The 12,720-nt window shown below is 43.8% G+C and overlaps 1 protein-coding gene across 1 annotated transcript; it reads left to right on the top strand.

Annotated features, from left to right (window-relative positions):
• Positions 1–601: 601 nt before the first annotated feature.
• LOC121974300 (transcription factor TCP14-like) lies at positions 602–2,959 on the top strand. The gene has a single exon (XM_042525291.1). The coding sequence runs from the start codon at positions 964–966 to the stop codon at positions 2,059–2,061; it is 1,098 nt and encodes a 365-aa protein (XP_042381225.1). The 5' UTR covers positions 602–963; the 3' UTR covers positions 2,062–2,959.
• The last annotated feature ends 9,761 nt before the right edge of the window (positions 2,960–12,720 follow it).

Here is a 12,720-nt window from a genome sequence, read left to right as displayed (position 1 = left end):
GTCCCTGATACTTTTCCTTAAGCGAGCATGTAAATTTTTGATATGACAGGTTGGAAGCTTTTAAAGTACAATTTACTTATTGAGTATGCTCTGTTGTCAGTGGCGCAAACCTCCAAAAGGGTATAATGAGATATGTAGGAGTCTCGCTGTAGGTCGCTCGGACTTGATGCTCGGTCGGTCAAACCGGTGGCCTTGGGATTTTACTGTTGCATTTTATCAATCCATCGATGGCTTTCATAGATTGGTCGTTCGTGCAGGTTCCTTTGTTCGGAGCTATGCTCTCCGTTCGGATCAGGCATACCGTTCATCCGACCTTACTGCCCCGTTCGATCGACATAGTCTAATCTACGAACCTTAACTTTTTAACTTTAACCTTCACATCATCCATTCTTTCCTACTATGACTCATCTTTAATGAGCTCCTCTTCATCACCATATCACACATCTTCACTAAATCTTTTTATAAATCCTTAAAATCTTGTGCATTATTTCCGAAGTTTGTTAAGTTTGAATTTGCTATATTAATTTAAAAAAAATGGCCATCTCGACCTTTAAGAATTTGTAGGCCCTACCAACCAAATGCATAAAATTAGATGCGGCACTCAGATCTCTCTCTCTCTCACTCACATTCCCCATGACCTAAAATCCCTATCTATCTATCCATCTATCTCCTTATATGCTCCGAGCTTTCAGTTTCGAGAAGCCCTACCGATTGCAACAGTTCCCTACCAAAAACTAGTTTGCTCCTTCCTCTTAAATCTTCTCTTCATGCATGATCATTTGTGTTTTGTTCCAGATTCTTGGCTTGATACCGGCCGGAGTTGGTTGGCTAGCTACTAGCTAGTTAAATACATCGAGTCTCAAGTTTTTTGCTGCTCGATCGCATCAATTCATGTACTATATCTGTGCATGATCTTGTCTCCGTTAATTAAGTATAGTTGCTGATCGATCGAGCTAGAGCTTGATGGAAGGCGAGGCTGGAGGCGGATCGTCGCGGCGCCCCAATTTTCCTCTCCAGTTGCTGGAGAAGAAGGAAGAAGACTCCTGCTCCACATCCACCTACCCTTCTCTGGCCATCTCCTCCTCCGCCACGTCCACCGCGGCGGAGCAGCAGCTGGCGGATGCGGGGGCGCGGAAGCCACCGCCCAGGCGGAGCTCCAACAAGGACCGGCACACCAAGGTGGAGGGCCGCGGGCGCCGGATCCGCATGCCGGCCCTCTGCGCCGCTCGCGTCTTCCAGCTCACCCGCGAGCTCGGCCACAAGACCGACGGGGAGACCATCGAGTGGCTGCTCCAGCAGGCGGAGCCGGCCGTAATCGCCGCCACCGGCACCGGCACCATCCCTGCCAACTTCACCTCGCTCAACATCTCCCTCCGCAGCTCCGGAACGTCGCTCTCGGCCCCCTACCACCTCCGCGCAGCCAACTACTTCAACTCCATGGCCGCCGCCTCCCTCCCTGGCCCCTCCCTCCGTATCCATAACGACTGGCCGGAACACGGCGGCGGCTCCTCCTTCCCCTCCGAACGACCCTCCTCTTCCTCCTCCGTGCTACTAAACTTCAACTCATGCAGCATCGGCCTCGTCGACGCCTCGCCGGAGTCAGACACCGGAAGCCTGAGGAAACGCCGGTGGGAGCCCGATCAGATCCAGTTCCAGCAGCAGCAGCAGCAGCAACAACAGCAACAAATAGCAGGCTACGGCCAGCAATTCTCAAGCCATAGCCAAATCCCACCTGGAACAGTTTGGATGGTCACAAACCCTAACACCCAACAAGATCACATCAACCAGCCGCCGCCGCCGCAGTCGCAGCAGCAGCAGTCCATTTGGGCATTCCCTCAAATGGGCAGCAGCAGCTCCATGTTCAGAGGATCCACCGGCCTCCACTTCCTCAACTTCCCGCCCGCCGCCACTTCCATGGCTCTTTTCCCGAACCAACAACTCGGCGTCGGATCCAACGTCTACCGCTCGCCTTCGACGGCCTCCGAGGCGATGGCCCCGTCCTCCACGTCCGGCCACTACCGGGAAAGCGACGACCGCCACGACGCCATGAGCGATTCCTGATTAATGAATGCGCAGCCGCCATCGATCGTATCATCATATGCACGCATTAATTATCTCAATTCCCCTCCTCTTTCGGATTATTTCTCTTTCTAATTCTTCAATTAATTTGGTTCTTTTAATTTCTTTCGTGTAATCAAAGAAACGAGAGTTCCATCTGCCTAGATAATTAATCTCCTCGTTCCCTGCTTGTTAATTAATTCGGATCATTTTCCATTTGATGCTTAGCTTCTTCATTTTAGTCGATCTACCGAATGAGATGCGATTTGAGACGAGGGCAATAAAGAAAGAGAGAGAGGAGGACAGAGGAGACCCTGCGTCGAACAGTAGAAAGACAGCATGTGAAAATTCAGAGATGAGGTTGCTGTTCGTTGGAGGATATGGAGCATAAGATCATGGACGTAGCTCATGAGCTCAACAGCATGTCAACTGCAACATCCAACTCAGAGACTGACTCCCTCAATGATTGCAGGAATTAATTACCAATGCTCTTGTTACACTAATCTTCACAATTGTCTCAGTGTGTGTCAGTGCTGCATGACAAGGCTCCAAATGACATAATTCCACGAAATGATCATGCTGTCAAATTTGAAGCTGATGCCGAGTGAGTCTTAATTATCTACTACGTCGAGTTACAGTCGATCGCCATTGCCATCCTTTTCAAAGACAGTGATGACAATATTTAGTGGAGGGAATGAAACATTGGGAAATACAGCCGGGAAGTAAGGTCTACAGACTACAGCACACACAAATGATGATATGAGATGAGGGATGAAGGTTGGGGTCGTTTCCTTTTATGAGCTCTTTATGTATGCTAAATTATGATGTCTGACACGGTTGTAGCTGCTTTAGGTTGAAGGTGATGTCCTTAATTGCTACCGCATGCTTGAAAAATTATATTCCTTAGTCACTATCTTTTTTATTGGGAAAAGCCCCGTTCCAGGCTTTCATCATCTGACGCTTTATATTCTCTCCTATATATCATCGCTGCATGCTTACCGCATGTATTAATTATTTTCTTTTGATAGCATTATCATCACCATGTCCAATCGCATAAGGGTTTTTTTGTTTTGGTGTGTCTAGAACTCAAAATATTAAGAGTAAAATTTTATTGGTCAAAATCTGGTCAGTTAAAAAATTTTATCTCTCAATTATAATATATACATATAATATTACTAAAATACCTATGTATACACATTCATGTATGCATTATGGATGGTCAGATTCTAGTCATTTAGCATTACTCAAATATTAAATAGTAAATAAGTCATTTTCTCAAAAGATTTCAGAATTTTACAAAGGCATATTGCAATTTTGTAATTTTCATCGTGTTATTGTCAAATATGGTAGATGGTTAAATCATCAGTCGATAAACCAACTTATTTGCGCTATTCCTCGGAGATCGTCGGTGAAGAAGAAAATTAACGGACTTGCAATTGGGATGTACTCAAAAAAGAAGATTAGAATGACATCAGAGATGGAACTCAACATGCCACTCTGATGTTTAAATTAGGGTTTACTTGAGGTGGTATGTTAAGGACGATGATGAATAAACCAAATAAAACTTGGTGGAGTTGGGAAGAAATCAGACCCTTTGTCACTACTTTTGTAAGTGCTTGCATAGATGTAAGGAGAGCATATCCACATTAGTAGAAATATTATCATTGTAGAGGTCAATGAGGGGACAAGATCCGATGGTCATTAGTATCTCTCCATTTATCCCACACCACATATTAGTGGAGGGGTGTCTAGGGAACTGGACTTGTCAACCTCCTAACTGAGCTTGTTTGGTTTAAGTTATCACGTATAATTTTAGTTATGTGATGACATAATAATTATATAATCAGGGTTCAATTTAGGTATATAACCTAGTGTGATATTTTACGGTATTATTCTTATTTTATTATTATTATTATTATTATTATTATTAATAGTGATATATATACTTAAATAAAATTGGATATTTTTTAAAAATTATTTTAGAATTTATTAGATAATTTTATTGGACTTTAGATTATGTCTATTTAATTTATTCCAACTATAACTAGGAGTTGATTGATTTAATTAACTAAAGTTTTAATAAAATACCTAAGTTCAAAAAAAAAAAAAAAACAAAACAAAAATTACCATCTTCATCTTCCTCCTCCTCCGAGTGTCGCCGATTGCCGCCCGTCGGCTACTGCCGCCCGCTACTGCCACCTCCGGCCGCAACCCTGCCGCTGCCTACCGCTTGCTCGTCACTACTGCCCACGGGCGTCTACTGCTGCCACCTCCGCCGTCCATTGTAGCTGCTACCACCTATGTCGCCCACTGCCGCTGTTGCCACCTCTGGTCGCCACGAAGCTTCGCAACGATCTGCACTTGTGAAGGAATGCAACGTCACTGCTTGTTGTCACCTCCGCACAACCCAATTGCCAATCCAGCACCGCCCGCCACCCACTGCTGTCACCCGCCACTGCCACCTCCGACCACCGCTCCACCACATGCCACATGAAGCTTCGCAGCGAACCTTCGCACCGCCCTGTTGCGCTCTGATTCTTTCGAGAGTAATTTAGGAAAAAATTACTTAACATCCGGAATTGAGAAAAACCTTGGGCGACCCATGGTTTTCTGATTTTGGGTTCGATGCCGACATTGATGATATTTGCTAACGTTTCGTAATCGAGAAAAATTTCAGAATCTAAAAAAAATCTCGAACCAAACACGGTTATCCTGGATTACCGTAGGTGGATAACCTTGGTTATTTGTGATATCCCTGAACCAAACGCACCCATAGTATTTTCAGCAAACCCATGTAAGATGTAGGCCCGTCTTGAGGATGAAAAAAGATAACATTGATGAAGAGTGGCCTTGGGAATTGACTAACCTCATATCTAAGATCGAGACTGAGAGATGTAGTTGAGACCTAGGACTAAGCCAGAGAGATAAGACCAAGACTTGAAGCTGAGGTAGGGATGGTATTGGGAGATGAGACTGAGAGATGTCCTTAAGACTTGGCCTGAGCTAGGGATGATGTCAGGAGCCGATACTAAGAGATGTCTTTGAGACATAGAATTAAGCTAAAGAGATAATACCAAGACCTGGAGCTGAGCCAAGGATGGTGTCAGGAGCCTAGATGGAGAGATGTAGCTGAGACTTGAGGCTGAGCCAGAGAGATAATACCAAGATCTAGAATTGAACTAGGGATATAATGACGAGACCTGGAGCTGAGCTAGGGATGGTATCGTATTCGAGTTGGTCTGGTCAACCCTGGATCTTATCTAAGCTATATTTGATCATGTTAGATCCATCTTCACTTTGACAAATAACTTTTGACCCTTGGACAAGTTGGGGGGGGGGGGGGGGGCTGAATGAGATGGCTGCATCACATAGGATTCATATGGACCTGTTTCCTAAAATATATATTTTTTATTAAAAAATTATAAAATAAATCCCATGTGACCCATCGGAACGCGCACTACCAGACTACTTGATCACTCGACTTGGCTGCTCGACAAAACAACCAAGGGGCTTGGTTGCTCGACCAAGGTCGCTAGGAGGTTGTGCGTGAGACCAGGCCCTATGACCGCTAGACCAAACTCTGCGATTAGAGTTGTAGACAAGCCGAGCCGAGATTCTGGGTATTTAACCTTATTGGGTAAGTAACCGAATCAAACCGAGTAGAGCTTAAAATGAACCAAACTTTTGAAATGATTATTCAAGCTTGACTTGGTTTATTTTTTATGAGCTTGAACTTGTTGAAAGCTTAACTTGAGCTTAGTTCGTTTAGATGTTATCAAATTCTCAATTCAAGCTTGGCTCGAGCTTAGTTTGTTTAGATGTTAACGGACTCTAAATTCAAGCTTGTTTTATTGTTTAAAATTTTTAATTGTTTGATTGGTTAGCTTGATAATTTAAATTTATTTTATTATTTATTTAGCATATTAAAAAGAATTTTATTAATAAATATGGTTGGTGAACATTGTTCATGAATGTTATTCACGAATATTGTTCACGAATGTTATTCACGAACATTGTTTATGAATGTTGTTCACGAACATTGTTTATGAATGTTGTTCATGAACGTTAATGAGCTAAACACATATGTGTTCAATTTTGCTTGTTTAGCTTAATGAGTTGTTCAAGTTTATTTATTTAATCAATCTTGTGTATATTGGACGAACATAAATAAACTCTTATCAAACTGAACACCAAACTTGCTTACGAACGCTTGGTTCATTTACAACCCTACTTGCGATCGTGAGGCCAAGTAGCTGTTGGTGCAACCTTAGGTCAAGGTTGACTTGGTTGACCTGACTCGAGTTGACCTGACTCGAGTTGTGTTTTGATGTTTGACGATGTTTGACGAGAAGAGAGTTGTATTCTTGATGTTTGACAAAAATAGGTGTTCGGGAGATTGTAGGTGCAACCTTAGGTCAAGGTTGACCTGGTTGACCTGATTCGGGAAAAGTCCAAGTATGGAGACTTGGCACGGGAAAAGTCCTGATGAGTGAAGCCGGGCAGTGGAAAAGTCCTAACTGGGATGTTAGGCAGTTGGAAAGTCCTGGTGAGTGAAGCCAGGCAGTGGGAAAGTCCTAACTGGGATGTTAGGCAGTTGGAAAGTCCTGGTGAGTGAAGCCAGGTAGTGGAAAAGTCCTAACTGGGATGTTAGGCAATGAGAAAGTCCTAACTGGGATGTTAGGCAGTGTGGAAAGTCCTGGTGAGTGAATCCAGGCAAAGGAAAATCCAGATGGATCAGGGATGATCGGACATCTGGTGTTGAGGAAAGTCCAAGTAGGTCAAAGGGATTGACCGGACACTTGGCAGGGAGTTCTAGCAGGTCAAGGGAGTGACCAGATGCTAGGGATGAAGTACCAATAGGTCAAGGTTGACCGGATATTGGTTTGGAAGTCTTCGGACTTGGTTTGGGCAAAAACCAAGCTCTGGATCGGTCACCAGACCGATCCAGTGATACCTTGTTTTCTCTGATCGGTCTGGTGACCGATCAGCAAGCGAACATCTGGTGACCGATCAGTAAGAAAACAGAGGCGAAAAGAAAGGCAGCCTGATCGGTCCACAGACCGATCAGGCCATGTCCTGATCGGTCTGTGGACCGATCAGAGATGAGCATCGCGAGAAGGAAAGGAAGGGGATCGGTCTGCGGACCGATCCACCTCTTCCCTGATCGGTCTGTGGACCGATCAGGGTTCTAGCCGTTGCGACGCAACGGCTAGTTTCTTCGCTGTTTCTTCTTCGCAGGTATAAAGATCGAGGGCATCTTCTGTGCATTTTTCTTCCTCTTCTCTTCTGCTACAGAGCTGCTGTTCTGGTGCTTGAGCTTTGTTGAGCTCTTCTTCGCAAGCTTCGCGTGAGCTTCTCGACTGGGATATCCTGCTGTTGTAGGTGTTCTGAGGAGCTGCTGCTTCAACGAAATCCAGTCGGCGAGGAGGCAAGAAAACCTGTGTTTTTACATTCATTGTTCTTGTCTTCTTGTATTTCTTGTTGTATTCCTTTCTTGCTGTTGCAAGAATATTGTGGCGAGGTTTCTCCACCCACAAGGAGTATATTGTATTAGCCGGTTTTCCGGGGACTCATCCACCGACGGATTGATAGGCTTCGTCCACCTTACGGACACGCCGAGGAGTAGGAGTTTCATCTCCGAACCTCGTTACATCCTTGTGTTAAGGTTTGGTATTCTTCCTTTCGTTTCTATTTGTATTTTCCGCTGCGCTAACAAATTGTAGGAAGAAACGAGCGATTTGGGGCGGCTATTCACACCCCCCTCTCTAGCCGAGTACGAAGGATCCCAACAAGTGGTATCAGAGCGAGGCCGCTCTTCGACGGATCAACACCCGGGGGAGCACGGGCTAGAGATGGATCTCTATGGAGAAGACATCACCATTCCACCCTTCTACGAATGCGGCGACTTCGCGTATTGGAAGGTAAGGATGAAGTACTTTCTTATGACTAACATAATGAATTGGTTTTGTGTACAAGAAGGTTTTACTCCTCCGGTGGATAAGGAAGGAAAACCACTTGAGAAGGAGGAGTGGACAAGAGAACAAATTCACAAATCCGAAATCAACGAAGAGGTAACGAGAATAATTGAATTTTCATTGCCTACTAACATCTTGTGTAAGATAGGTTACAACAATGCCAAGGAATTATGGGATAACTTGGCCAAGTACCATGAGGAGAGCTCCACTTCAAGCCATGAAGAGGAGCCTAGTGAGCCAAGTAGCTCACATCATGGAGGGAGCGAATTGGGAGTTGAGGGCTACTCAACATCCAAGGAAGAAGAGGAGGAGAGTTCCTCTTGTTCAAGATCGGAGCAAGAAGAAGATTCTACCTCCGGAAGGGATGAAGGAGAGAGTCATCCATCCCAAACCCTAGGTAACTCAAGCATTTTAGTTTCAAATAAATTACATATATTATGCTTTGAGTGTAGGGAGTATGGACATTACAAGAGCAAATGTCCAAAGAGAGTTAGGAAGTCTCCACCGGCGCCAAAGGTCAAGGTAGCCGGAGTCCCAACACGCAAAGGCAAGAAGCACGTGGTGTGCTTTCAATGCAAGCAACGGGGACACTATAGGAGCCATTGTCCGAGGGGGAGGCAACCTCACAAGGGCAAGAGACCGGGCACATCGATAGGGGGAGCTAAGGCAAACCCTAAGGTATCTTTTAAGGCTCATTCGTGCAAGTCTAGTAGGATACATGCTAGTAATTTTATTGCATTAGTCAATAATGATAAGCATGTTAACACTAAAAATCAATACATGTGCTTAGGTGCTAAACATGTCAACCTAGATAGGGATACTACTAGGAATGCTAACCCTAGGATTAACACTTCTAAGGTTAAGGAAAACCTAGGTAGAAACCCCAAATCAACTAGACACATGCCTAGGAATGCCTCAAAGAAGAATGACAAATCAAAAATTGAGGTATTAGAGAAGGAGAATCAAGTCTTGAGGTCAAGACTTGATACTTTGGAAAAGGCTCTTAAAAACTTGGAGAAGTCATCTCTAGGGTTTAAGGGTCAAAAACCAATGTCCAAGGACAAAAAGGGTTTGGGTCACAAACCTAAGTCCCAAATGGTCAAGCCCACCTATCATAATGTTCCATTCGATTATGGAACAAAACCTAAGGCTAGGAAGACCATTACCAAGGTCACAAGGGGAGTCACCCCTATAGTTGACCTTGATGAGACCCAAATGACCAAGGCTTTAAAGCCTAAGAGGGTCATTAGGAGGGTTGCTAGGGAAGTCATCCCTAGTGAATTTTTAGTGAACCCAATGAGCTCAAGTAGGTATTGGGTTCCTAGGAGCATTTTCTCTACCCCATAGATGGGTTAGAGAGTGTCAACTCCAATAAGAAGGGTAGTTAACCCAACTTTGAGGAAATTGACACTCAAGGAGCATTTTCAAGGTTTTTGGGAACCTTTGAAAATGAAATGGAATAATCTTTATCATTCACTCCTTGGAAGAGTAAAGTGTGCCAAAGTGAGAATATATTAATCTTACTTTAAATTGACACAATGTGGAAAAATCTAGAGAAATATCAAATTGGGATTTTTGATATTCTCTTAGGTAATCAAGGCAATCTGGGCCTTAATTTAGAAGTGCTACTCTTGTAAAATTTTTAAAATGGTATAAATCAAACAAGAGATCAAGAAATGCCAATTTGGGTTTTGACATTTTCTTGGAGCACTTTGGGCAATCTAGGATTAGAATTTAAGTTAACTAAGTGATTAAGGATACTTAGATAGGTAATCTAGGTATTTTATTTGTGTTAACTTACCATGGTTGTTTGCCATATGACATGTCATGACATCATGTTTAGTTTTATCATCATTTGAAATGTCATGATAGTGCTTAGACTAGTTTATATGTCATGCTCTATTTAAGTTTTCATACTTTATGCCATGACATCATGACATTGGCACATGCTTTCCATTTATGATATCATTTATGCCATGTCATCATCTCTCGCATTAATAATCAATTGAATTGATTTAAGGATGAAGAACACATCTTGATATTGAGATCAAATTTGTGGTTAGAAAATGCATGAGACCTTAGCCTAAGTTGACCTTAACCCATATCTCACATCAAATTGACTTGAATGTGGTTTGATGCACCTTAGATGTGTGTGAGATATTAGGATCATGAGTTAGGATCAAGGTGCATAGTCATTGTACCTAGATGACCCTAATTCAAGAAATTAAGGATCATAGGGAAAGCTTGTGTACAAGTCATGTACATCTAGCCCTAAGATTATGGTCCTAAATTCAAATGGTTTTAAAAACATTTTAAAATTGATTTGAAAAACCTTGATGAAGCTTTTCTAGTGATAGCATTCTTCATTGAGCAAGATGATACAAAGATGACTTAAACTTGAACTATTTTAAAGTTTTTGAACTTTGTATCAAGATTAAAAAATGGAAACTATTTTCATAGAAAACTATTTTTCCTTGATAGTGTATGACATGAGGAATGTATCCTCAAAGTTTCGTAATTTTTGGAATTTTCTGTAATTTTCTATGAGTTTCTGAACTTCTTCCGGGGAGAAAATCAGAAATCTCTGATTTCAGAGGCTGGATCGGTCACCGGACCGATCCAGGGAAGGCCTGATCGGTCTGGTGACCGATCAGTGACGATCCAGTGCGATCGGTGAAGCGTGGATCGGTCGGGGACCGATCCAGGGGGTTTGATCGGTCTGGGGACCGATCAGAGCGTGCCAATTTCTGATTTTCAGCTGTTGGTCTGAAATTTCAGCTGGAAGTTGGGTTTTGTGGATTTCTAAAGGTTTGAAACTCTCCAAGACATTGTTGGTGCAATGGTCGAGGGGGAGTTGACTTTTAGGGGGAGTTTTTACTCTTTGAGGATTAGTGATATGGGATTATCACTAAGTTGGTTGTTGAGTTTAGTATCAAGGGGAAATTAAGAGTTTCAATGAAAGGTATGGGACTTTCATTAGGAAGAAACTCTTGACCTTGATACCCTCCTTATTCTTTTTGATGTGTGTCAAAAAGGGGAGAGTGTTCATTGGAGAATTATTGGAGAACCCAAGTTAGGTTATCGGGTTAACCTAAGCTAGGGAAAGAATGTCAAGGAATGTTCAAGGAAGAACATTGGAATACTTTTTGATGTGTGTCAAAAAGGGGGAGAATTATTGGAGAACCCAAGTTAGGTTATCGGGTTAACCTAAGGGGAGAATGTCCGGAGAATGTTCAAGAAAAGAACATTGGACATTGGAAGATGGTTGGAAAACCTAAGTTAGGTTATCGGGTTAACCTAACTTGATTTTGGATTTTGTCAAACATCAAAAAGGGGGAGATTGTTGGTGCAACCTTAGGTCAAGGTTGACTTGGTTGACCTGACTCGAGTTGACCTGACTCGAGTTGTGTTTTGATGTTTGACGATGTTTGATGAGAAAAGAGTTGTATTCTTGATGTTTGACAAGAATAGGTGTTCGGGAGATTGTAGGTGCAACCTTAGGTCAAGGTTGACCTGGTTGACCTGATTCGGGAAAAGTCCAAGCAGGGAGCTTGGCACGCGAAAAGTCCAAGCAGGGAGCTTGGCATTGGAAAAGTCCAAGTATGGAGACTTGGCACTGGAAAAGTCCAAGCAGGGAGCTTGGTACGCGAAAAGTCCAAGCAGGGAGCTTGGCATTGGAAAAGTCCAAGTATGGAGACTTGGCACTGGAAAAGTCCAAGCAGGGAGCTTGGCACGCGAAAAGTCCAAGTATGGAGACTTGGCACGGGAAAAGTCCTGATGAGTGAAGCCGGGCAGTGGAAAAGTCCTAACTGGGATGTTAGGCAGTTGGAAAGTCCTGGTGAGTGAAGCCAGGCAGTGGAAAAGTCCTAACTGGGATGTTAGGCAGTTGGAAAGTCCTGGTGAGTGAAGCCAGGCAGTGGGAAAGTCCTAACTGGGATGTTAGGCAGTTGGAAAGTCCCGTGAGTGAAGCCAAGTGGAAAAGTCCTAACGGGATGTTAGGCAATGAGAAAGTCCTAAGGATGTTAGGCAGAAGGAAAGTCCCGTGAGTGAATCCAGGCAGGGAAAATCCAGATGGATCGGGATGATCGGACATCGGTGTTGAAGAAAGTCCAAGTAGGTCAAAGGATTGACCGGACACTTGGCGAGGAGTTCTAGCAGTCAAGGAGTGACCGGATGCTAGGGATGAAGTACCAATAGGTCAAGGTTGACGGATATTGGTTTGGAAGTCTTGGGACTTGGTTTGGGCAAAACCAAGCTCGGATCGGTCACCGACCGATCCGGTGATATGTTTTCTCGATCGGTCGGTGACCGATCGGATATCAAAAGCTCTGTTCGATTCTTGATCGATCCGGTGACCGATCGAAGAAAACAGAGGCGAAAAGGCTGATCGGTCCACGCATCGATCATGTCTGATCGGTGCGTGGACCGATCGAGACAGCATCGCGAGAAGGAAAGGAAGGGATCGGTCGTGGATCGATCCATCTTCGATCGGTCGTGGACCGATCGGGAGGATGCCTAGTTTCTTCGCTGTTTCTTCTTCGCAGTATAAAGGATCGAGGGCATCTGCCGTCTCTCTCTCCTTCTTCCTCTTCTCTTCTGCTACAGTGCTCTGGTGCTTGAGCTTTGTTGAGCTCTTCTTCGAAAGCTTCGTGAGCTTCTCGGGATATCCCTGTTAGGTGTTACGAGG

Source organism: Zingiber officinale, chromosome 4B (genome assembly GCF_018446385.1).
Source record: "Zingiber officinale cultivar Zhangliang chromosome 4B, Zo_v1.1, whole genome shotgun sequence".
NCBI classification, from domain to species: domain Eukaryota; kingdom Viridiplantae; phylum Streptophyta; class Magnoliopsida; order Zingiberales; family Zingiberaceae; genus Zingiber; species Zingiber officinale.
This window is presented reverse-complemented; position numbering and strand designations above follow the sequence as displayed.